The sequence below is a fragment of the Bos indicus x Bos taurus genome, chromosome 7, assembly GCF_003369695.1.
Source record: "Bos indicus x Bos taurus breed Angus x Brahman F1 hybrid chromosome 7, Bos_hybrid_MaternalHap_v2.0, whole genome shotgun sequence".
Lineage (NCBI taxonomy): Eukaryota > Metazoa > Chordata > Mammalia > Artiodactyla > Bovidae > Bos > Bos indicus x Bos taurus.
In genome coordinates, this window is record NC_040082.1 from 101,054,912 (window position 1) to 101,081,227 (window position 26,316).

General features: G+C 37.0%; 2 protein-coding genes across 2 annotated transcripts; both read right to left on the reverse strand.

Moving 5' to 3' along the window:
- Positions 1-3,591: 3,591 nt before the first annotated feature.
- On the reverse strand, positions 3,592-4,551 carry LOC113896429 (olfactory receptor-like protein OLF4). The gene has a single exon (XM_027548618.1). The coding sequence runs from the start codon at positions 4,549-4,551 to the stop codon at positions 3,592-3,594; it is 960 nt and encodes a 319-aa protein (XP_027404419.1).
- Positions 4,552-17,037: 12,486 nt separating this feature from the next.
- LOC113896430 (olfactory receptor 7A17-like) lies at positions 17,038-26,059 on the reverse strand. Its single transcript, XM_027548619.1, has 2 exons — positions 25,563-26,059; positions 17,038-17,983 (listed from the first exon to the last, which is right to left on the reverse strand). The coding sequence occupies exons 1-2, from the start codon at positions 26,057-26,059 to the stop codon at positions 17,038-17,040; spliced, it is 1,443 nt and encodes a 480-aa protein (XP_027404420.1).
- Between the last annotated feature and the right edge of the window lie 257 nt (positions 26,060-26,316).

The following is a 26,316-nucleotide window of genomic DNA, read 5'->3' on the forward strand; positions in this document are numbered from 1 at the left end:
ATGTATGCAAACACACACACTGTCACATTACCTTTGAAACATTTTCTTTGCATAAAAATGAATTTCCACATGTTTCATTTATTTCTCAGGGTATCCATATGAACTTATATTTAATATTCCAAATTGAATTTATAAATAAGGAATTGAGCCTCAGTAAGCTTAAAATTTTCACAATTATATAACAAAGCATTTAAAGCTATGTGCACTGTTGAATTACACATAAATGGAAATATGCAATGTGTTCTCTTATTTTTTTGTGTAAGTCCTTTAATTCACCAAATTGTACACTTTATTTTTTTACTGGGCTGAAAAGTCACTTTTTTTTTTTATTCTTTTTTTTTTAATTCTTTTTTTTTTCTTTTTAAACTTTACAAAATTGTATTAGTTTTGCCAAATATCAAAATGGATTTGCCACAGGTATACATGTGTTCCCCATCCTGAACCCTCCTCCCTCCTCCCTCCCCATACCATCCCTCTGGGTCGTCCCAGTACACTAGCCCCAAGCATCCAGTATCATGCATTGAACCTGGACTGGCGACTCGTTTCATACATGATATTTTACATGTTTCAATGCCATTCTCCCAAATCTTCCCACCCTCTCCCTCTCCCACAGAGTCCATAAGACTGTTCTATACATCAGTGTCTCTTTTGCTGTCTCGTACACAGGGTTATTGTTACCATCTTTCTAAATTCCATATATATGTGTTAGTATATATACATTTTATTGTGTGTAATTATACTCTGATAATTTAATTAAATGGTGGTCCGTGGCTAGGGGCTGGTCTAGAACATAGGCAGTAGTTTCTCCCTTAACAGGGAGGAAGAAATGTCTTCTAAATGGGAAGAAAGCCAAGCCTCATTTAGGGATGTAGAAACAGTTATTAAATTTAAGTAATTCACATGATAAACTCATTTTTTTTTTTTTGCAAATAGAAGTTTATCCTAGATAAAGAAATACAGAAAGCTCATCATACATTGATCGAAGACAGAAAAGCACCACAGACTTACTAACATCATGGATGAGGCTTAGAAACTTAATGTAGAGACTGACAACAGACTACACCTTTATAAGGAGCACAAATAAGTCAGTACAACTCCATAGCAAATAAGTTCATCTAAAAAAAAGGTAATAAGGTATCTCAACTTGACATAAAATAGCTTGTTATGCAGGATTATTAACTGATAAAATAATTCAAATAAACAGAGCTGAGGGCAATTATAACTTGAAGCTTTTAATTTTTGGCATATGTTCTGACATTTGAAGAGAACATCCATGGTCATTCTGTTATTCAATTTATTTCAGACAACTGTAGTAATAAGTGACTACCTTGAGATTACCTTCTAGGTCACAAGGAGAGGTGGACAGATATGCATGTTTGTGCAGAAACACTGGTGGCCCTGAATCACATGACTGGGCAAGATATCAAGCTGTCTTGCAGATCATCCTCTGATCATGAAGCATGAAGAGACTCCTAACCATGAAGAATATGGGAAATGGATGAACTGATATTGTTCATCCATCATCCCTTTTGTATTTATGACAAATCTCAGGAAATGGGGGGTTTTTGTAAAACAATAGGAGATATTATATTTGTAGGTAGCATTAACAGTTCAAGCAGAAAAAGGAAGATAACCAATCCTTCATCTCAATGAATGTGTCTCCTAACCTGTGGTCATCAATGTTTCATGCTTTAATAAATAAATGTAGAGCATGATAAAGAAATATTATGCATATTAACAAAATACTTGGTTTGACATTTTAGTTCCTCATTTTTATGGTTTTCTCTGACCCTAAGCTTTTATTGAGAGTAGTCTCAGTAGGGAGGTCCTAGATCCCCAAGCTGCAAGAGGAAATAAACTGCAAGTGGAAGATCTTTTTTTTTCTTTTCTCTTCTAATCCTGTGTTGCCATGGAGACACCTGGTTGCAACAGAACTTAACTTTATCTCAAACCTTGAGCTGACCAATGTGTTTTTCTCATGGAAATGTATTTCTTAAGCTACGTTAATGCACTAAGTATTTGTTTGGAAATCTGCCTTTCTTCAAGATTCATGTGAATTGTTTCATTGATATGAATAAAATAAAATAAAAATTCTGGGTGAGCCCAGGATGACTCACCTTGTGCGAATACTATCTCAAAGTGCATGTTGTAAATGAGGGGCCTGGTGCAACTCTCTCTGTTTCGAGGCTTTCCTTTCTCTAGTAGCTTGCTTATAGGTATACAACTCCTTGCTAAAAACTAGCAACGGGGCACTTTCTGTCCCCTTCTGATGTCTATGTCAGAAACTTTCTCTATCTCTTTTATACTTTAATAAAACTTTATTACAGAAAAAAAAAAAAAAAAAACCAACTCTGAGTAATTAAGCCTTGTCTCTGGTCCCAGATTGAATTCAACTCCTCTGGAGGCCATGGATCCTGGCATTGTTCATGTCTGGTAGCAGCAACGTTTCATTATTAGGTCAATTTAATCCCACTTATCTTTCCATGTAGTCACAACTGGGAGATACATATTTGATAATTTTTACAGTGACTATGTTGGTATAGTCAAAGCTATAGTTTATCCAGTAGTCATGTATAGATGTGAGAGTTGGACCATAAAGAAGGCTGGATGCCAAAGGATTGATGCTTTTGAACTATGGTGCTGGAGAAGACTCTTGAGAGTTCCTTGGACAGCAAGAAGATCAAACCAGTCAACCGTAAAGGAAATCAACCCTGAATATTCTTTGGAAGGACTTGTGCTGAAGTTAATGTTCCAATATTTTGGCCACCTGACATGAAGAGCTGACTCATTGGAAAAGACCCTGATACTGGCCAGAGGAGAAGGGGGTGACAGAGAATGAAATGGTTAGATAGTATCGCTGACTCAATGGACATGAGTTTGAGCAAACTCCAGAAGATAGTGAAGGACAGGTAAGCCTGGCATGCTGCAGTCCATGGGGTCGCAGAGTTGGACACGACTTAGCAATTGAACAACAGCAACAACATTTTAGATATAACATAAAACCAAGAAAGCATTTATAAGTGACAGTAGCATATTTGCAATATAAGTGCATTACCATTAACCTTTTTTGATTGTAATAAAAGTGCTTAAAATTAAGTTTTTGATTTTTGAGTCATTTATTTCAAAGGCAATCATGTCAAATAAGCATACTGCTAGCTGCAGTATGACACAGCTACTAGATAAGCTCCCAGGACTTATCTAATAACATTCAAAAGAAATAAATATTTAGGAATACATTTTATCAAGGAGTTGAAAGACATATACACTAAAAACTGTTAGACACTGATAAGAGAAATTGAAGAAGACAAATAAATGAAAAGATTATCAAGTGTCCATGATTTAGAAGACTTAATATTATTAAAATATTCATACTACCCGAAGCATTCTACAGATCCATTGCAATCCCTATCAAAATTAAAGGTATTATTCACAATAAAGCTCAATAAAGTGAGTTACATAAATTGTGTAGAGGAGTTGAATTCATACAAATGGAAATTCCAGGAAACAGAGAAAAAGAGGAAGTTCTCCTTCTACAATCTGATAAAAAATAACAATTTCTGGCTCCCTTTATTTCAGTTCTGAAATCACATACTACTTCAGCCTCCAAACAGTTGGACCTTTTGTAGCTGCCATTTCAAGGATTCTTTCCAGAGCTCTCTTTATATCTTTGTTCCTCAGACTATAGATGAAGGGGTTCAGCATGGGTGTGATCACAGTGTACATCACTGAGGCTGTTGCACTTGAGTGTGAGCTTTGGGTAGCAGCAGAGCTAAGGTACACTCCTAGGCTTGTACAATAAAATAAGCAGACCATTGAAAGATGAGATGCACAGGTGGAAAATGCTTTATACTTCCCTTGAGCTGATGAGATTCCTCTTATGGAGGAAACTATCTTAGAATATGAATAAAGAATCCCAGTGAGGGTTAAAAAACCAAACATCCCAGCTGCAAAATAAAACAACATGTCATTAAAAAATGTGTCAGAACAGGCAAGTCGGACCATCTGATTAATTTCACAGAAAAAGTGGGGAATTTCCAAGTCTGTACAGAAGGACAGCTGCAATACCATCAAACTTTGTATCAAGGAATTCAGAGCACTCATCACCCAGGACACCAGCATGAGCAGTCCACAGAGCTGGGAGTTCATCATGACCGTGTAGTGCAGGGGATGGCAGATGGCCACAAAGCGGTCATAGGCCATCACAGTCAGGAGGAAGTCATCCAAACATACAAAAAGTATGAAAAAATACATCTGGATAATGCAGCCTTCATAGGTTATGGCTTTGTTCTGTGCCTGGATGTTCCACAGCATCTTTGGGATGGTGGTGGAGGTGAAGCATATGTCTACAAAGGACAAGTTGGAGAGGAAGAAGTACATGGGGGTGTGGAAGTGGGAGTCTGAGCTGACAGCCAGGATGATGAGCAGGTTTCCAAACACAGTGATCAGGTACATGGAGAGAAAAAGTCCAAATATGAGGGGCTGTATTTCTGGTTCCTCTGAAAATCCCAGAAGCAAAAATTCTGAAATTCTTGTTTTATTTCTTGCTTCCATATGCTGGCTGTGACTCTGAAGAGAGAAGCAAATAATATGATTAATATTCACATGAACTTACATTAGTCACATATTCTAAATGCTACTGTATATACTTTTCAGCCAATACATTAATTTTTATATTCATTGTATGGATCTGGCTTTCTTTTTTTATAATTAAATTTATTTATTTTTGATTGAATGATAATTGCTTTACAATATTGTGTTGATTTCTGCCAAACATCACCATGGTATACCTACGTTCTCTCCCTCTTGAACCTCTCTCCCACTTCCCTCCCCATCCCACAACTCCAGGTTGTTACACAGTCCTGGTTTGGGATATTCTGTGTCACTTATGATATGGAATTTCTGTCCCAATCAGCTTTTTCTCTAACGGGACAAGAATTTTAAACTTTTAATGAGAAATTCTTCATAAATGTAAGGAATGTACAGCGAAGTCTGGCCACATTTTAGGCACTAACTAGACTATGAATAATGGATGCTGAAGCACACAAATCCTTGCAATTCATTGATAGAGAAAAAGTATATAAGGAAATAATAAAATTCTATACAACTTCAAATGCGGACTAAAGATATGACAAAATGGAAAACAAATATGAACGTGAGAGGGAATAGTGCATTCTATTTTTCATGAGTGTTGTGGCAAGACTGGCAAACAAGTTGACATTTGAACAGTGACTTCAAGTAAGAATAGGACAGATGCGCAAGGTTGTGTGTGGAAGTGTATGCCAGCAGCAGAATGGCCAGCACACTTATAAATACAAATCAGAAATGAAAGCAGTGTTGTTACAACTGATACCAGAGAAATACAAAGGATCATGAAAGACTACTGTGAGCAGTTATAGGGAACAAATTAGAAATTTAGAGATTTCCACTCCAAAGCAGCAGAATACACTTTCTTCTCAAGTGCACATGAAATATTCTCCAAGATAGATGACATCTATCAAGCCTCGGAAAATTTAAGAAAATTAAAATTATATCAAACACTTTTTCTGACCACAACTCTATGAGATCAGATATCAATCAGAGGAAAAAGAACTGTAAGAAAAATGCACGGCACCTAAACAACATGCTACTGAATAACCTAGAGATCACTAAAGAAATCAAAGAGGAAATTTAAAAAAATACATAGATTCAAATGACAGCAAAAACACAAAGACCCAAAACCTATAAGATGCACCAAAAGCAGTTCTAAGAAGGAAGTTTATAGTAATTCAATCACACCTCAAGAAACAAGAAAAGTTTTAAATAAACAATCTAAACTTACACCTAAAGCAACTAGAGAATGAAGAACAAACAAAATCCTTAAGTAGAAGGAATGAAACCATAAAGATCAGAGCAGAAAATACAAAATAGAATTGATGCAAGCAATAGCAAAAATCAATAAAATGAAAAGTTTGAGATGATAAATAAAATTGATAAACCTTTTACTGGACTCCTCAAGAAAAAAGCAAAAGGACTCAAAAATAATATTAAAAATGAAAAAGGAGAAATTACAACTGATACTGCTGAAATACAAAGGATCATAAGAGCAGACTTTTCTTAATGATATAAAATGCAAAACTTTTGAATTAGGAAATCTGGACTTGAATTTCAAATCTACCACACCTTAGTTTTTTAAAGCTGGAGAGCCAACCTAACCTTTCAAAATGTTAATATCATCATTCAAATAGTGGGGGGAACAGTATCAATCATCCTAAGGTAGTTGACAGATTAATATTTCCTGTTGGTAAAGGAATGGTTAACACTTAGGCTAAAATGAGGCAGATTTTTTCTACTCCTCTAATGTCTGTTTCTTCACTTATTGGTCCTCAATTTCACAGGTTTTTTTTTTTTTTTTTTCTATTCATTGTTGTCTCTTCCATCTGTCACTGACTGGCACCCCTCTAGCCCTATATTCACTTTGATCCAGATAAATTTTCTATATTGCAAAGTTGATCCTCAAACTTCCTCTCCCCTTTGTGACATTTCAATGGAGAATGAAAACAAAATCCCTTAGCCTCAAACATGAAGCCTGAGTCTCTGAGACCTGTCGGCCAGCTTCACCTTCACACTGTCCTGCCCTCATCCACATGGATCTCGCGGACACTGAACCTGACTGACTGCTTCACCTGACCCTGGAGGTTTGATGCTCAGTGCTTTACACACCTGTTTCTCTCTTCTTGGAGTCTCACCACAGGTCTATTTAGAAATTTTCACCTCCTTTTCATATCCAAATCTTCATCTACACTTTATGACTGCCAAGACTTATCTATTTTATGAAGCTTTATTTTCCTCTTAATATTTTCACAGAAAAAAGACACTTTGTGCACTTAATTTTGATAGAAGGGTTATCATTTTGAAAATTTTATATATGTCCATGTTTTTTATCCATCACCAGACTGTGAGTGCCCAAAGGCACATAGGAATGCTATACTTACTCACCATTCTCCCATATCAGATTGGAAAGGTAACTGAATAAATACATATATTGCAAGAAAGAGTGAGAGAAATTATTTTCAGAAAATTTGACAATGATGAAAGAAAGCACAGAAGTGTGTCCCTCTGTATCCATGGAGCATTGGCTTCCTGCATATACCAAAATCTGAGGATGAGCAAGTCTCATATAAAATGGTGTAGTATAGTCTTGCACATAGCCTACATATGTCCTCGGTGTACTGTATTTTATTTTATTTTTTTAAATTTATTTTTAAATTTTTTAAAAAATATAAATTTATTTATTTTAATTGGAGGTTAATTACTTTACAATATTGTATTGGTTTTGCCATACATCACGATAGCCCTGTATGCGAGACAGCAAAAGAGACACAGATGTATGGAACAGTCTTTTGGACTCTGTGGAAGAGGGAGAGGGTGGCATGATTTGGGAGAATGGTATTTTTAAATTTTTTTTTACTTTACAATATTGTATTGGTTCTGCCACACATCAACATGAATCCACCACGGGTGAGTGTATTATATTTTAAATCATCTCTAGATTGCTTATAATACCTAATAACAGAGAAATGTCCTGTAAATAGTTGCTGGTGCATAGCATATTCAAATTTTCCTTTCGGGAACTTGATGAAATTTTCTGGATAGCTTTGATTTGCAAATGGGCAAACCAACAGATGTGGAAGCTGCAGATATAGAGGGTCAATTGTACTCATGCAAGCAAGGAGGATATGTCAGAGAAATGTCCATATTCTGAGATTGAGACCTATTAGGGTTTCAGACTATGATATTAAGAATTAAATAGAGTAGTACCAATAAGTTACAAAAGAAAAACTCAGAGACCATCACAAATACATAGTAAGGGTAACATGCAAAGTTGATGCATAGTTCTCTTTGTTCAGTCATGCAAGCGTGTGCATATGCTTGTATTTCTTTGTTTCTATGTGCAAGCATGCTGGACCATAAAATAAAGGCATAGATTTTATATATAGTCTAAATCTCAAGAATCTACCTCAGTAAAGGCAAGACTAGTTTAAAAAGGGAAATCCTGGTAATGTAAGGTAAACAACATGAATGAGGGGCCCAATAGAAGAGTAAGGTTTCAGAAAGAATAAGCAGCCTTGTGGATTCTGAAGTGACCTCAGACTCTAGGAACCACACACTGACTGAACCTTTATCATTCCACTTGCCTCACAGTGATATCTACTTTGTCCTCCTGATCTGTTATTCCTGTACATATCCATGCTCGTTTGACCACAAATGTTTAATATAGTGCAATAGTGGGTGTGCTGGTCCTTATCTCATTTTTCTTTGTGATATTATTTTCTGCTATTATTGAGCTTTGGTTTTTGATCTCTTTTTTGGCACATCCAATGGATATTCTCTAGACATATGTTTCTTTGCTTGAGTAATTAATTAATGTATCTATTTTGGTTGTTACATAATATTTTACAATGTGACTGTGCTACTTACAATTTTGACTGTCTTTCATATTCTTTATCATTAAATTGCTACTAGGTCAATGATAGAAAAAAATATGTTGAGATTGTTAAATTTAAACTATGGTTCCTATAAAAGGCAATTCCCACCACCCTCCTTGTTTAGCATGCAAAGTCCTCCCAGGTCATATTCCATAAAGTCCTACCAAGTTATATTCCATGAAGTCCTTCAGGCTGTGAAAATTCATATATTTAAATGATTTATTTATGATTCATACATTTATTTTATTGAATTAGGCCTTTCCATTATGGTTTACAATCCAGAAAAGAGACCCCATACTTTCTTCATTTTCGCTGATTCAAAATGTGTGCATTTGTATAGAAAAAGTATAGAAAAGAAAATTCATAAATAAAATAAAAAAATAAGGAAAATAAAATCATCTAGCGGATTAAAATAATTATATTTAATGACATAATACAATATTGTAGAGTAATTAGCCTCCAATTAAAATTTAAAAAATGAAAAAAATAAATAAAACCACACCAAAAAATTATGACTTATTTCTGAAATAATACCTTGAGGAGTAAAATTTTAATCACATCAACATGATTCTCTCATTAAAGAGTAAAATGGCAAAGATCTAAGAATGAAAATTCTGACAATATACTTCTTGAAAAGCTGAAGGAACAGTATTTAATTTTACTTTTTTAGACCTCATTGTATATGGACATTTACCATATGGCCAGATTATATTTCAATTTAGTAGAAAAAAGTTGGGTTGTTAAATAAAACCTGGAGTAAATGTCTGTCTATCTGGAAGAATATGAAATTGGTCTCCTATCTCAGGCATCATCAAAAAAAAAAAAAAAATGATGAGGTATATTCCCTCCAAAATTCCACTGAGCAAGAATTATCAGTTGAGATCATTTGGAATGCTGAAAGTAATAGAAAAATGGGCAAGTAATATATGGGCACATAGTAATAATAAGCAAACAATAATGATATTCAATATATGTAAATTTTGCTGAAACTGTGCAGTAGTCTAAGAAAACAAGAAATGTCTTACAATCATCAGCCTGGTAAAAAGAACTGTCATGGTGATTCAGGTTGGAACTTTTCAACTGGTAGCAAAAGCAGTACTCTAGTTTTGCTGGCAGAAACACAAAGGATTACAAGATTGAAAAACAACCTGAAGACAGCAATAAATATTACAAATACAGATATTCTTATCCCAGGGATTCTCAGTCTCAGCACTGTGAATTTTCTAGGCCAGATCATTCTCTCTTATGTGCTCTGTCCTGTGCATTTAAGGATGTTTACAGTATCCATGGTGTCCACCCACCCCTCTCCAGCATGACAAAAATGTCCCTGGACATTGCTCAGTGTGTCCCCTGAGTGGGGTGGAGGGATTGTCTTTTATAGGAACCATGATTCAAATTTAACAATCTCAACATATTTTTTCTAGCATTGACATAGTAGCAATTTAATTGTAAAGAATATGAAAGACATCAGAAGTATAAGTATCACAGTCACATTGTGAAATATTATGTAACAACCAAACTAGATACATCAGTTAATTAATCAAGCAAAGAGACACAGCTTTTTGCTTTTCTCTGGGCTGAGTTGGATTGGCTTCCTTTGTCTCTGACCTTCTCATGCACTGTATCCTGGGCTGTTGGACTCACCTGGATGTTAACTCTGAGAGGTCATTCTCCAACAGGGAGTCTGAATTTTTCCCTGGAGGGTAGATGATGGAGACCAAGGCTCTCTCCCCAGACAAGACAGTAGGAAGGAGTGAAGCTACAGCCCCACAGCCAGAATTAGGACTCCAAATAAACAAAGGAAAAGAAAGGTCCCTTCCGGTCCAAAACTATAAACACCAAGAGTCCATAGAGTGGAGATATTTATTATGCCCTATATCTGCTCATTTCTCTCTAGTTATTTCAACCTTTAAACACAGATTTCCCTTGTGGAAAACTGTTCTGGAAGGAAGGAAATTTTTCTTAATGATCCTCTATTCACAAGAGACCATGGTAGAAGTCATGAGAATCCAATTTTGTTTTCCTTTTTTCACTCCTTCTCCATGAAATTGCCGCCTTTTGAGATTTCTAAATCTCCCAGTTCCTTGTCTCAAGTTTTCTCCACGTGTAAGACTGAAGAACCCATCTGGATTACGTCTCTTGTATCTTTAAAGCATTGTCTTGTGGTAGGGACTTACCTCCTGAATCTCCAGAAAATTTCCACGCTTTCAGCAAGGGTTGTGTGTGTGTGTGTGTGTGTGTGTGTAGAGGGGAGATACTGAATTATTTTGATAATAAAACATGGGCTCTGCATATATTGTCTTTGTAACACTTTTGCTGTATCAGTTAGGAATTTCATACTTACATCTCTAGTTTTGAGCTATCATTTAGTTCTACACTATAAAATATTTGGTGGCTCAGACGGTAAAAAATCCACCTGCAATATGGGAGGCCCTGGTTCGATCTCTGGGTTGGGAAGATCCCCTGGAGAAGGGAATGACAACCCAGTCCAATATTCTTGCCTGAAAAATTCCATGGGGAGGAGAGCTTCGTGGGCTACAGTCCATGGAGTCACATAAAGTTGAACATGACTGAGTGACTAACATTTTCAGTTTCATAAAATACTTGCTAGTGATCTGAAATATATTTAGATCTTTTTTTCTTTTTTTACTAAAGCCTTAGCTTTACAGATTTTTTAATTTAATATTTATAAATGTTTTATATATGTTTAATATTTATAAATGTTTTATCTATGAGGAAGTACATTAAGAATTCCATTATCAACTGCAGAAAGGAGGCTTGGAGGGGTTTAGTGATCTGGCCAAAGTTAATATCTGAGTATGTGATATGCCTTGACTATAAACATGTCAGGATGCTTCTATCTTTCAAACTCTAGGCTAGTGGTTCTTAACCAGAAAGGACTGTCCCCCTAGGATATACGATGATGTCTGAAATGATGCTGCTAAATATCTAAAATCCATGGGAAAGAACCCCTAGAATAGCATCATCCTGCCCCAAATATCAACAGTAAAAGGTTGAAACATTTACTCCAGAAAGCTCTTCTTTAACTTCAATTTATCTGGGAGTCAACAACAATCCTACTATAAATGCAGAATCTGACTCAGCAGGTCCTGGTGTGCCCAGAGACTCTGAATATCTAGCAAGCTCCTGGATGAGTTTGATGCTGGTGGTCCTGGTCTGTGGATCACCCTTTGAGTAGAAAGACTGTAAGCCTGTGATACAGTCAGTTGTAGACAGTTTTAGTTCTTCTGCACCAAAAACTGACTTCGCATGTAATTTTGAAGGAATAACTTATTCACTCATTCCAGAGGCTGTGGTAAATTCTGTTGGTTTCTTTTATATAAGGGTTCTTTTTTTTAATTTTATTTTATTTTTAAACTTTACATAATTGTATTAGTTTTGCCAAATATCAAAATGAATCCGCCACAGGTTCTTGAATGACACAAAATGATATGCCTTTGAAAAAGATTTTGTAGTAGGCAGAATAAGGACCTCCAAAATATTTCCACATCTCAATCCCAGTTAACTTTAAATATGATATTTTTGTCACAAGGGAAGATTCATATTTCAGATTTACCAGGGATGCTCAACAGTTAATTTAAGATAAAAGTTAGTTGTGATTGAGCTTCTCTGGTGGCTCAGAAGGTAAAGAATCTTTCTGCCGATGCAGGAGACCTGGATTTGATCCCTGGGTCAGGAGGATCCCCTGGAGACGGGAATGGCTACCCACTCCAGTATTCTTGCCTGGAGAATCCCATGGACAGAGCAGCTTGGCAGGCTACGGTCCATGGGGTGGCAAAGAGTAGGACACGATTGAGTGAGGATTTAGGACCCCTAAACACAGGCCACCTGTGGATAATGTCAGGTGTTCAAATGGCATCTCCTGTGTATAGTGTGTGTGCCAGCAGTGTGCAGTTGGACTGTAGGGGTGACTAGGTCTGGCAGAAACTCACCAGCTGTAGGTGGAGGGGCAGGAGTATACGGCAAGTTCAACTGAGGCAGGGTCATGGATGACCACGTGAGTGGGGCAAACTCTCTGGTTTCAGTGAGGCTCTCAAAGGAGCTTGGACCAAGGGAAGCCTTACCTATATCAGGGCCTAGGAAGATCATGGTGCAGGGCAAGACTTCTGGCTTTAGCAGGGCTGCAGGAGTGCCTGAAGCCAGGTTTAGCCCACTGGTTGCAGCAGGTATGTGGGTATCCATGGGCGAATGAGCCCTCCAAAGGCAGTGTGGCTGTGGGAGACACATGGGTGGGGCAAACCTGCTGACCATAGAATGGGTATGGGAGAGTGTTGGGACAAGCTCTCTGGTTTTAGTGTGGCAAAGAAAGTGCAAATTCCAGGAAAACCTGCTGGCTTCACAAGGTGAAGGAAAAACATGAAGATAGGGCATTCCATGGACACTAGCTAGTAAGGTAGAGGGAGTGCAATAGCGGCACCTGCCAGTGATGAGCTAGCATGGTGGATTGAGAGCGCACACATGATGTGTGCCAGTGCCTTTGTTCCCGGAGAACATTTCAAGCCCCTGCACCTCCAGCAGATGCTTTAATTAACTAATGAATCTCCTTTATACACCTTCTGGGTGCTTTTCAGGTGGTGCTAGTAAAGAATCCACCCGCCAGTGCAGGAGGCATAAGAGATTCAATCCCCAGTTCAGGAAGATCCCTTGGAGGAGGGCATGGCAACCCATTCCAGTATCGTTGCCTGGAGAATTCCAAGGACAAAGGAGTCTGGCGGGCTACAGTCCATAGGGTAGCAAAGAGTTGGACGCGACTGAAGCCACTTATCATGCATGCAGCAGGTGCTTTTCAAACTGCTGCTTTTGTGCTGGATCCTGGGATCAGTGAACGTGCAGAAGCTCTTTCAAAGGAGACTTTCCCTTCCCTACCGACTTTAGGGTCACCTGCACAGCAGCCCCATTGGTGTTTAGATCCTTGCACTTTGGCAACTTATCTCTCTGGTGTAGATCCCAAGGGCTCGTGTACATGATGGAAGGTACAAACCCATTTTCCTTAGTGAAAATGCGAGATCCTGCCCACTGGTGGATTACCAACACCAGAAGTTGGGTATTTGAAGAGACCGCATCTCTGCTTCTCCTGCCATTTTTATGTGATCTTATAAGTCTTTGCTATGGAGGAAATATTCACCTAGGTTTTGGGTCTTTTTCAGAAGAAATTGATCCACATACAGCTGTTGATTTGGTGTGTTCGTGGGTTGTGGTGAGTTTAGAATCTACCTATGCTACCATCTTGAACCATCTCCCCAAACATTTAATATTAGCCCAATAAGACTCATTTCAAGCTTCTGATATCTAGAATTGTAAGATTATGTATTTGTTTACTTTAAGCAACTAAAGTTGGAGTATTTTATAATAGCAGTAGGAACATAATATAGACTTTTTTAATATTGTAATGTAAGTTTCCATGTTACTTTTTCTATACATCTCACCCTCTGCTCCCCTTGCCCCATTTCCATAAGTCTATTTTCTATGTCTGTTTCTCCACTGCTGCCTTGTAAATAAATTCTTCAGTGCCATTTTCCTAGATTCTGTATATATGTGTTAGAATATAGTATTTATCTTTCTCTTTCTGACTCACTTCACTCTGCATAATAGGTTCTAGGTTCATCCAACTCATTAGAACTGACTCAAATATGTTCCTTTTTATGGCTGAGTAGTATTCTATTGTGTATATATACCAGAACTTCTTTATCCATTCATCTGTCGATGGACATCTAGATTGCTTCCATGTTCTGGCTATTGTAAATAGTGCTGCAGTGAGCAATGGGAAACATGTGTCTCTTTCAATTTTGGTTTCCTCAGGGTATATGTCAAGGAGTGGAATTGCTGGGTCATATGGTAGTTTTATTCCTGGATTTTTAAGGAATCTCCATACCATCTTCCATAGTGACTGTATCAATTTACATTCCCACCAACAGTGCAAGAGCGTTCCCTTTTCTCTACACCCTCTCCAGTATTTATTGTTTGTAGACTTTTTGATGAGGGCCATTCTGACCAGTGTGAGGTGATATCTCATTGTAGTTTTGATTTGCATTTTTTAAATAATGAGTGATGTTGAGCATCTTTTCATATGTTTGTTAGCCATCTGAATGTCTTCTTTGGAGAAATGTTTGTTTATGTATTTGTCCCACTTTTTGATTGGGTTGTTTGTTTTTCTGATATTGAGTTGTATGAGCTGCTTGTATACTTTTGAAATTAATCTTTCGTAAGTTGTTTCATTTGCTGTTATTTTCTCCCATTCTGAGGGTTTCCTTTTCACTTTGCTTATAGTTTCCTTTGCTGTGCAAAAGCTTTTAAGTTTAATTCCACTTGTTTACTTTTGTTTTTATTTCTGTTATTCTAAGAGGGGGGTCATAGAAGATCTTGCTTTGATTTATGTCATTGAGTGTTATGCCTATGTTTTCCTCTAAGGGTTTTATAGTTTCTTGTCTTAAATTTAGGTATGTAATCCATTTTGAGTTTATTTTTGTGTATGGTGTTAGGAGTTGTTCTAATTTCATTCTTTTACATGTAGCTGTCCAGTTTTTCCAGCACGATTTATTGAAGAGGCTGTCTTTGCCCCATTGTGTATTCTTGCCTCCTTTGTCAAAAATAAGGTACCCATAGATGCCTGGGTTTATTTCTGGGCTTTCTATCTTGTTACATTGGTCTATATTTCTTTTTTAAGCCAATACCACAGTGTCTTGATGACTGTAGCTTTGTAGAATAACCTGAAGTCAGGAAGCTTGATTCCTCCAGCTTCAATCTTCTTTCTCATAATATAGACATTTTTTTCAATAAAATTTGCTTGCTAGAATTAACTTTAAGCCTCTTCATTGGCTTACCTTGGGTAAGGGCATTTTATGTTGAAAATCCACATTAAGTAGAAAAAAAATTGAAATCAAATTAAATGTATTGGTGCTATTAGTGAATTCTTCATTGCATAAATATTAAATTTGCCTGACTATGATGTCTTCATAACTTTAAGATAGGATAAGCAATCTACTGTGAAAATGAAGTTACCCATTTGACTTTAAATTTTTGTGCTTATATTTCTACATCTTTATGCTTCTTGGTAATTCAGATATTCATTATTTTCATATCTATCCTTTCCAACATTCTGTCAAGTTTCCTATTACCATAAAAGATTGAATCCTAATTGTGTTTGTATGTGTACATATGTGTTTATGATTATGCCAGTTTCAAGGGAAACTGTGTGAAACACACTCATATAAACACAAAAATATTTTATTTGCACAAAATATGAACTTCCACACATTTTATTTATTTCTTACAGCATCCGTATGAAGTTGTATTTAGTATTCCACATTAACTTGAGAAATAAAGAAATTGAGCCCCAGGGAGTTTAAAGTTTTCACAATTACATGCAAAGCACTTAAATATATATGCACTGTATAATTATGTACAAATGGAAATACGCAGTACATTCTCTTAGTTTTTTTTTATAACTCTTATAATTCATCAAATTGTGTACTTTAAATCTGCAGTTATTTTGTCCCATCTCTCTGCAGTCTCCTTCCCTCACCCCATCCTACTCCTCTAGGTCATCACAGAGTGCCAGGCTGGACTCCCTATGTTATATAGCAACTTCTCATTAACTATCTATTTTACACACAATAGTGTGTATATGTTGATGCTGCTTTCTTGATTCGTCCCATACCTTCCCTCTTGCACTGTGTCCACAAGTCCACCGAAACAAGTCTTTGAGAAGAAATTATTTTTAAGAAATCAAAGTTGTCCCGTGTAAGATAATGGGAAATTTTCAAACATTTCTGATTTAAACTTGGGAAAAACTTTGGGCATGTGTGAATATGAACAAAGGGGAAAATGTCTATATAACATACAGAGTAGAAGCTTAATAAAGTGAATGACAAATTGTGTAGAGGAGTTGAATTCAAAGAAATGGGCATTCAAGTAAATAAATAGAAGGAGAAAGTTCTACTTCAACAATCAAAACAGTGAGCTACCACTTTACACTGACAAAATGGGCATCATTAAACAGTCTACCAATAAAAAGTACTGGAAAAAAATACTGGAGAGGGTGTGGACAAAAGGGGACCCTCCTGCACTGTTGATGGGCATGTAAATTATTGGAGTCACTATGGAAAACAGTATGGAGGGTCCTCAAAACAGTAAAAATAGAATTGACATATGATCCAGCAATTCTACTTCTATGCATATATTCAAGGAATAATGTAATTTGAAAAGATATATGCAACCCAACAGTCATTGCAGCACTATTTACAATAGCCAAAACATGGAATATACGTACATACATATATATATATATATATTTGATAACCTATGACAAAACCATGATGCAAAAGAATATGAAAAATAATGTGTGTGTGTATGTATATATGTGTGTGTATTTATATATATATATGTAAAACAATCATTTTGCTGTACAGTAGAAAAAATGATATTACATTGTAAATCAACTATACTTCACTCAAATAGATTAAAAAAAAAAAAAAAAGAATAGCACTTTCTGCTTCTGAAGTTTTGAGCCCTACAATCACGAGTATTTCTTCAGCTCCAGGACAATTGGACTTTATATAACTGACATTCCAGTGATTCTTTTCAAAGCCCTCTTTATGTCTTTATTTCTGAGACTGTAGATGAAGGGATTCAGCATGGGTGTGACCACTGTGTACATCACTGAGGCGATTGCACTTGAGTGTGAGCTGTAGGTACCTGTGGAGCTAAGGTACACTCCTAAGATAGTACAATAAAATAAGGAAACAATTGAGAGATGAGATGCACAGGTAGAAAATGCTTTATACTTCCCATGGGCTGATGACATTCCTCGTACGGAGGAAACTATCTTAGAGTATGAGTAAAGAATACCAGTGAGGGAAGCACCACCCAACATCCCAGCTGCAAAATACATCACCATGTCATTCAGAAATGTGTCAGAACAGGCAAGTCGAACCACTTGATTAATTTCACAGAAAAAATGGGGGATTTCCACGTCTGTACAGAAGGACAGCCACAACATCATTAAGCTTTGGCTTAAGGAATTCAGGGCACTCATCACCCAGGACACCAGCACCAGCAGTCCACAAAGCCGGGAATTCATGATGACCATGTAGTGGAGAGGCTGACAGATGGCCATGAAGCGGTCATAGGCCATCACAGTCAGGAGGAAGTTTTCCAGTGCAGCAAAGAATAGGAAGAAGTATATCTGGGTGATGCAGACTTCATAAGTTATAACTTTGCTCTGTGTCTGTATATTATTCAGCATCTTTGGGATGGTGGTGGAGATGAAACAGATGTCTACAAAGGACAGGTTGGAGAGGAAGAAGTACATGGGAGTGTGGAGATGGGGATCTAAGCTGACAGCCAGGATGATGAGCAGGTTTCCGAACACAGTGGTCAGGTACGTGGAAAGGAAAAGCCCATATATGAGAGGCTGCAGTTCTGGTTCATTTGATAATCCCAGAAGAAGAAATTCTGAAATTTGTGTATCATTTACTGGTTCCATGTGGTGGAGATGGCTACCAGGAAAAAAAAAATTAACATGACTAAGTTTCTCAAAAATTGCGATTGGAAACCTAATTGAATTCTACAATATATACTTTGCATTAGAAGTCAGTATCCATAATTTGGTATGGAACTTTCCCCTTCAAGGCATGCTCTTGTGCCTTCTTATTGTGCATCCAGCCTTTTGTCCAGGTGGTCAGGTATTCTACACTTTTAATAAGAAGTTACTGTGACACATTTGAGGAATGTCAGTTGAGGTCTGACCAATATCTACGCAAAAAGTACAACTAGTCTCTACAGTTCTTCAATAATGGAGAAAAGAAATATAATGAAAAAAATCCTAGAAATTTTCAGATGGTGACAGATGAAATAAACAAAAAGAAATCAGGTATAACAGAATAGTTAAAGGTATATTATTTTTTACTCAGTCATTGAGTTAGACTGGAAAGTATTTGATTGGAGACCTCATGGAACAGAGGGTGGGAGACATGAGGTTATCTGGTTGAAGCGTGTACTGGTCAGAGTGAAAAGCCAGGGCAAAGGACCTGAAAAGCAGTTGTTTCAGAAAATCAAGGTTAAAAAGTAAGCCACTGTGTCCAGGGGGATGTGCAAGATGGAGAGTGATGCTAGTGTCAGAGAATTTGGAACGAGGTGTCCTTCTGCTACAGCTGAGACTTTAAGTCACAGGGAACTTAGTTCACCATATTTTTACCTGCATTTTATTAATTTTGTTTCCAAGAGATCCAGTGATTAGAAATGAATCCCTTCCTCATCATTGTATTTTCTTTTTTTATAATTTATTTTTATATATTGGTTTATATTATAAGGACCTCATACCAAAGATCCTTATACAGGGACTCGGGCTTCCCAAGTGGCGCCAGTGGTAAAGAATCCATCTGTCAATGGAGGAGACATAAGAGGCACGGGTTCAATCCCTGGATCAGGAAGATCCCCTGGAGAAGGGAATGGCAACCCACGCCAATACTCTTACCTGGAGAATGGACAGAGGAGCCTGGCAGGCTACAGCTCATAGGGTCGCAAAGAGTAGGACACGACTGAAGCAGCTTAGTACACACATATGCATACATGGGCTCAGGTATCCCTTTTCTGCCTTGGGAACTGTTCATGTTCCACAACATGCACGCTTGGACACTCACTCACGCACACACACACACACACACACACACACCTACTGGAGTGATGCTACTACTACTACTCTCAGCTGCAATAATTAGGAAAACAATGACACAGTGCAAACTGTCAATGTTTTGTCAATGTCAATGATTATCTTTCCTGCAAAACTGCAGCAACAGTACCTAAATTCCAGTTGCTAAGTCTCCCATGGACCTGTGAACATGGGTGGGCCTCCTTTTTAACGTGACCATTTTATGTCCAGTATTCAAAGAAAAAAATAAAATATCACTTTAAAAAAACTGAGAGGGGGAGAAAAGGACATGCAAGGGGAAAAAGTTCTAATAAACTTAGGTAATCTGTAGAGTTTGTGGTGAGTATAAAGCTTCCTTAGTTTTGGTGACATTCCAGCCCCTGTTCTATCCCCATGTTACCCAGAATAGCAAAGCAGCAAAAAGCATTTTATCTAAAAAAGAAAGAAGAGATGTATTTATGTTATCAAATATCTGACAGATTTCCCATCAGGAAAATGAGCAAAGCAAATAAACCCACAATTCACAAAGTGAAATAAAGTTCAACAAAAGTGGAGGATTTAAAGAATGATTTGGTAAAAGAATTCCTAAATGATATCAGCTGTAAAACTTTTGTAGTTTGAAAATCTAGATTTACATTTTGGATCTGCACATATTTGCTGTTTGAACATGGAGAGCCACTGGACCCTTCTAAATGTTAATATTATTACTCAAATTATTGGGATAGCTGTACTCACAATAAGATATTTGACAGACTTAGTCCATATATGCAAAACATCTAGAATAGTTCCTTCCTGGTAGTAAATGAGTGACTTACATCACCTCTGGTGATGAGATTCAGCTAATTTTTCTCTTTTTCCTCTCAAATGTTTCCATTGCTTTCCTACATCTTAGTCCCCAATCTCCAGCCTTATTTCAGTTTCCAGTCATCTTTCCTATCTATCACAGGCTGGTACAGGACCCTCTATCCAATATTCACATTAAGCTAAAGAAGTCTTTCTATATTACAAAGCTGACTGTCCAACTCCCTGACTTAACTCTCCCCAGTTACTCACTAATAAGGAAAGGACCCCAAATTCCATAACTTCAAACCCCAGCCTTGACTCTCCCTGAATGAACCACCAGCTTTTCACTCATGCTGCCCTTACTCACCTTCATCTCATAAATATTGAACTTGAGCCACAGATTCACCAGATGCCACAGGCTTGAGTCTCAGAGCATATATGCACCTGTTCTCTCTGCTTGGCCTATATGGAATTTTTTCACTTATATCCGTATTGAAAACTCCATCTCCTGTTTTAGAGATGGAGTTTTGGACATCTCCTACATGAACTTTAAAATTATTCCCACAGAAAAAGGACAGTTTATCTAGTGATAATTTAGATAAAAGGCTTATCATTGTGTGATTTTTATTAATTCAATATTTTCATCTAGACTGTGAGTGCCTTGAGGCATGTATCAATATCATAAATACTTGTCAACTCCCCAAACTTAGTTTAGTTGGGAAAATAGCTGAATAAATAAATTATATATTGCATAAAGCACTGGGATGACCCAGAGGGATGGTATGGGGAAGGAAGAGGGAGGGGGGTTCAGGATGGGGAACATGTGTATACCTGTGGCAGATTCATTTTGATACATGGCAAAAGCAGTACAATATTGTAAAGTAATTAACCTCCAATTAAAATAAATAAATTTATAAAAAAAGAATATGTTCTCTCAGAAACTGCAGATGATTAGGGAAGAAAAAGAAGCAGGTAAATGCTAATGTACGTATGGGAGGCATGCTGGAGGAATGTTTTCCATATTCTTAGATTCAGATTTATTAGAGTATCAGACTATAGTTTGTAAAAATAAAATAGGATATAACAAATTAAACACAGAAGAATAGAGTGCATTGTATTAATACATGTAAGGAGTTTATTCTTTTTGTCCAGCTGTTCTTGTGTGTGCATGTGCATACACATGGGTGCATGTGTGCTAAATCACTTCAGTTGTGTTTGACTCTTTGGGACCCTATGGACTGTAGCCCCCCAGGCTCCTCTGTGCATGGAATTCTCCAGGCAAGAATACTGGAGTGAGTTGCCATGCCCTCCTCCAGGGGATCTTTCTGACTCAGGGATCAAACATGTATCTCTTCTGTCTCCCGCACTGGCAGGCAGGTTCTTTACCACTAGTGCCACCTGGGAAGCCCCATGCACAGGTGTATTCCTTGGTTTCCTGTACACACAAGCTGGATCACATGTAAAAGGTGTGTTTTACTCCGGGACACATTCTGAAAAGCTTCTCATCCACTGCAGGTAATGTGAGAATACTTACAAGAGAGGCTAGTCCTTAAAAGGGTGAAAAGCAATATGAATAGAGCTCAAGGGAAGAGTTTGGTTGCAGAGAGAACAGGCAGCACCGTGGGTGCGGAAGTCAGACTCCAGGGACCACAGGCTGACTGCACTTTTATTCCTCCACTCGCCTCATTATGGCATTCACATTAGAACCTTGACTGAATTTTTATTTTGTACTTATTCCTGTGTATTTGGCTACACATATTTTCACACATTTCAAAGAATGAGGTAATAAGATAGTGGATGAGGATATCTCGTCTCTCAGTTTTCTTATGTGGTATCATTGTCATTCTTGGACTTTGAGTTTAGATCTCTTTTTGCTAAAACCATTGGTCACATTTCACTTCTGTTTCTGATTCTTGTCCCAAACACAAAGAGCTCCCCACAATATACTCTATAAAATCCTACCCATGCCACAAAACTTACTTACTCCTTTCTCATTTGATTTATACCTAAGGACATTTTTGTCGTACATGCATTTTTTACTATACTCTTCTGTCTCCATGTAAATATGAAATCCAAAGCAGAGATGTCACCTGCTTTGTTCACCCTAATGGTTTAATAATGGTGTGCATTTATACAGAAATAAATATTTTAGAAAATTAAATTTTCAAAATAAAAAGAACACCAAGGGAAACAAAACCAGATTAAATATATTGGATTCAAAACAAAGATATTAAGCAAAATAGAATGATATAATAAAATGAACTTCTGAAAGAAAAATATAAAGTAGTAATAGTCACATTAACACAAGTTTTAAATATAATAATATGGGTAAAAAATTAAAAGAGAATAGAAAATGCAATTCAAAAAATAGTGCAGGAAGTTGTATCTAAAATTTTAATTTCAACCTACACAAACATAAATGGATTAAAATATGCTTTTGAAAAACATAAGCAATCTTTAATTGTATGCAAAAGCACATATTCCACAAGAAGGCAGCAAATAATTGCTCTTTTTAAAATAGACTACTCACAAAAGGCAAAAGGTGGCAGAAACGAAAAACATGTGAGATTATATGGTAATGCGTATAACAGGTGGTTTATTACTTCTATGGACGCATAGAAGGACTGCAAGAAAATCAAACCAGTCAATCATAAATGAAATCAGTCCTGAATATTCATTGGAAGGACTGATGCTGAAGCTGAAGCTCCAATACTTTGGCCACCTGATGCAAAGAGCTGACTCATTGGAAAAGAACCTGATGCTGGGAAAGATTGAAGGCAAGAGGAGAAGGGGACAACAGAGGGTGAGATGGTTAGATAGCATCATTGATTCGATGGACATGAGTTTGAGCAAGCTCTGGGAGTTGGTGATGGACAGGGAAGCCTCACATGCTGCAGTCCATGGGATCACAAAGAGTTGGACATGACTGAGTGACTAAACTGAACTGAACTGATGGATGCATAAGAACTTTTGATGTTTAAAAAATCAATACTGTAAAGTTAAAAAATAAAATAAAAAAATTAAAAAAAAATCAATGGGAGAGAGTATAAAATATGACCAATTGATAGATTTTAACATCCCAAACTTATAAGCTCTCATGCAACCCAACAACAGATATATTACATTTACATACATGATTTAAATTACAAAGAGTAAAAGTTTTTTTGAAAGAATTTGTAAATCTTTGTTTAAAGAAATGCAGTTAAAAGACCAAGAATAAACAGAGAATGGGGAAGTGGCTGGAGCTTAGAGCAGTTTGGGGTGAAATGGTACCTGAGACACCTACATGTGAGGGAAAGAGTGGGGAGAGAGAAGTTGCAGGTATCTATTTCAGCATAGAAGGCTTGTCAAGGTATTTAAAATACATCTCATTCTCCCCCTCATCCACATGTTGAAGTGTAATTCCAGGCCTTTTTTTTCAGAGCTGGAGGCGAAATATACTATAAAAGAAATGATACAGAAAAAAACCTGGAAAGAATGAAACAATCTGAATCCAGTGCATAAGGCAAAAAATATGCATAAACAGTTTGTGATAAAGCAAGTGGCTAATAAACCCCCAAATATATCCAGTATCCCAGGTAATAAACAGTTGCAAAGATAAGCTCTTTACCATCTGTCTGTTTGCATATTAAATTTAATTTTTTTTCAAGTGCATGCTCAATGTAAGAGAAAATTTTGTGAAATGTTTATCAAAAATTGTAGTTTCCAGGTAATAGCTATGCTGTTGATTTGAATCTTTGTGACTTCACGGACTGCAGCACACCAGCCTTCCCTGACTTTCACTATCACCCAGAATTTGCTCAAATTCATATGCCACCTTAAAAATTTTTTAAATTAAAACAATATCATTATTTCACTGCGAATTCCTCTTTATATAATAGTTTATTTTCCTACTCTAAATCTCCCTAGAAATGTTCAAATTTTACTGAGACCATTGTGCTTCCAACTTCTTCTTGAATTTCATCCAAGTATATTTTCATTCTTATCACTTAATTATAACTAATAATCTTGTACTGCTAAATCTGATAGGTGATTTTCTTTGAATATATTAAATAAATTGATTATAAGTCAGTTAATCAACCATGCATGTAAACAAGGAGATCTGTTGGCTCTGAGCCAGGTATTTGGGTTTCTAAGTGACTGCAGGTAAATGTTCTTGGATTTCATTCTCTGTGGCTTTCTCCTGAAGTGTCTACTAGGCTCTAAGACTCACTTGGATGGAAAGGTTGAGATGGAGGTCTCTGGGTAGAAGTCCAAAACTTCCCCAGGTGGTTGATGGTGGAGAATGAAGCTCTGTTCCCAGATAAGAAAGAAGTAAGAAGCGAAGTATGGGTCCCTGAGCCAGACTCAGGAATCCAAATGCACAAACCATGACTTCTCCAGCTCAAAGTGGAACATGCTTAGACCTAGCAGCAGTGGAGATATTTACAGCTCTGCATATCCACTGTATTTTCTCATTAGCACATTTTCCTCTGTAACTCCAACCCCAAGCACATTTTCCCCATGGGAACTTATCTGGACAGAATGGAAATTTTCTGGGCTGATTTGTTCCCAAGAGACCAGTTAGATGTCAAGGGTATCCAATGCTTATTACTACTCCATGAACTCTTCTGGATTCCAAAGTTATAACGCTGAACCTTTTTATAGTCTTGAGGCAAAGATTTCTCCAAAGCTAAGTCTGATTGTCCCATTTGTTCTTTAAAAAAGTCCATCCAATGAAGACCATACAATCAGAACCCTCATTCTAAATTTCAGAATTGTTGTTCAGAGGGGTTAGATAGATCATGTAGATACAGAAATCAATGAGGGGTAAGACTAAAATATCTTACACTAAAATCTGTACACTAAATACCTTACACTAAAACCTGGAATATATTGATGAGAAAAATTCAATAAGACAAATAGATGAAAAAATATTAGGTGTCCATGGCTTGGAAGACTTAATATTATTGAAATGCTGATGCTACCCAAAGCATTCTATAGATTCATGCACCCTCTATCAAAATTTCCAAAACTTTATTCATAATAAAGCTCAATAAATTGAGTTCCTTAAATTGTGTAGATGAGTTGAATTCAAATAAAAGGAAATTCCTAAAAATAAATGGACAAGTTCTCCTTACAAAATCTGGTTAAAACATAGCAATTTCTGGCTCCATTTATTTAAATCCTGCAATCATGGGTAGTTCTTCAGTCCCAGAACAGATAACAATTTTATAACTGCCTTCCTAATGATTCTTTCCAGAGCCCTCTTTATGTCTTTGTTCCGCAGACTATAGATGAAGGGGTTCAGCATGGGTGTGACCACAGTATACATCACTGAGGCGACTACACTTGAATGTGAGCTGTGGGTAGCAGCAGAGCTAAGATACACTCCTAAACATGTACAATAAAATAAAGAGACAACTGAGAGGTGAGATGCACAGGTGGAAAATGCCTTATACTCCCCCTGAGCTGATGAGATTCTTTGTATTGAAGAAACTATCTTGGAATATGAATAAAGAATCCCAGTGAAGGAACCACCACCCAATATTGCAGCTGCAAAATACATTACTATCTCATTAAGAAACATGTCAGAACAGGCAAGTTGAATCAACTGATTAATTTCACAGAAAAAGTGGGGGATTTCCATGTATGTACAGAAGGACAATCTCAACACCATTGCACTTTGTAACAAGGAATTCAGGGCACTCATCATCCAGGACACCAGAACCAGCAGACCACAGAGCTGGGGGTTCATGATGACCATGTAGTGCAGGGGGTGACAGATGGCTACAAATCGGTCATAGGCCATCACGGTCAGGAGAAACATGTCCAATACTGCAAAGAGTACGAAAAAATACATCTGGGTGATACAGCCTTCATAGGTTATAACTTTGCTCTGTGTCCTTATGTTCTGCAGCATCTTTGGGATGGTTGTGGAGGTGAAACAGATGTCTACAAAGGACAGGTTGGAGAGGAAGAAGTACATGGGGGTGTGGAGGTAGGAGTCTGAGCTGACAGCCAGGATAATGAGCAGATTTCCAAACACAGTGATCAGGTACATGAAGAGGAACAGACCAAATATGAGGGGCTGCAGTTCTGGTTCCTCTGAAAATCCCAGAAGAAGAAATTCCAAAATTTTTGTCTCATTCCCTGGTTCCATGTGGTGAATGTGACTATCAAGAAACAAAAATAACATGACTAGTTTTCTCAGAAATTAGTATTGTAAACATAGTTGAAATTCTACAATTCATATTTTACATTTAATATTAATATCTGTAATTTTCATATGAAAAATTTCCCTCAAGTGATCCCATGTGCAATCTCTGAATACTTCATCCCACATTCAGTCTTCTCCCCATAAAATCATTTATTCTAAACTTTGAAGAGAAATTATGTCATATATTTGGGAGTATAAAT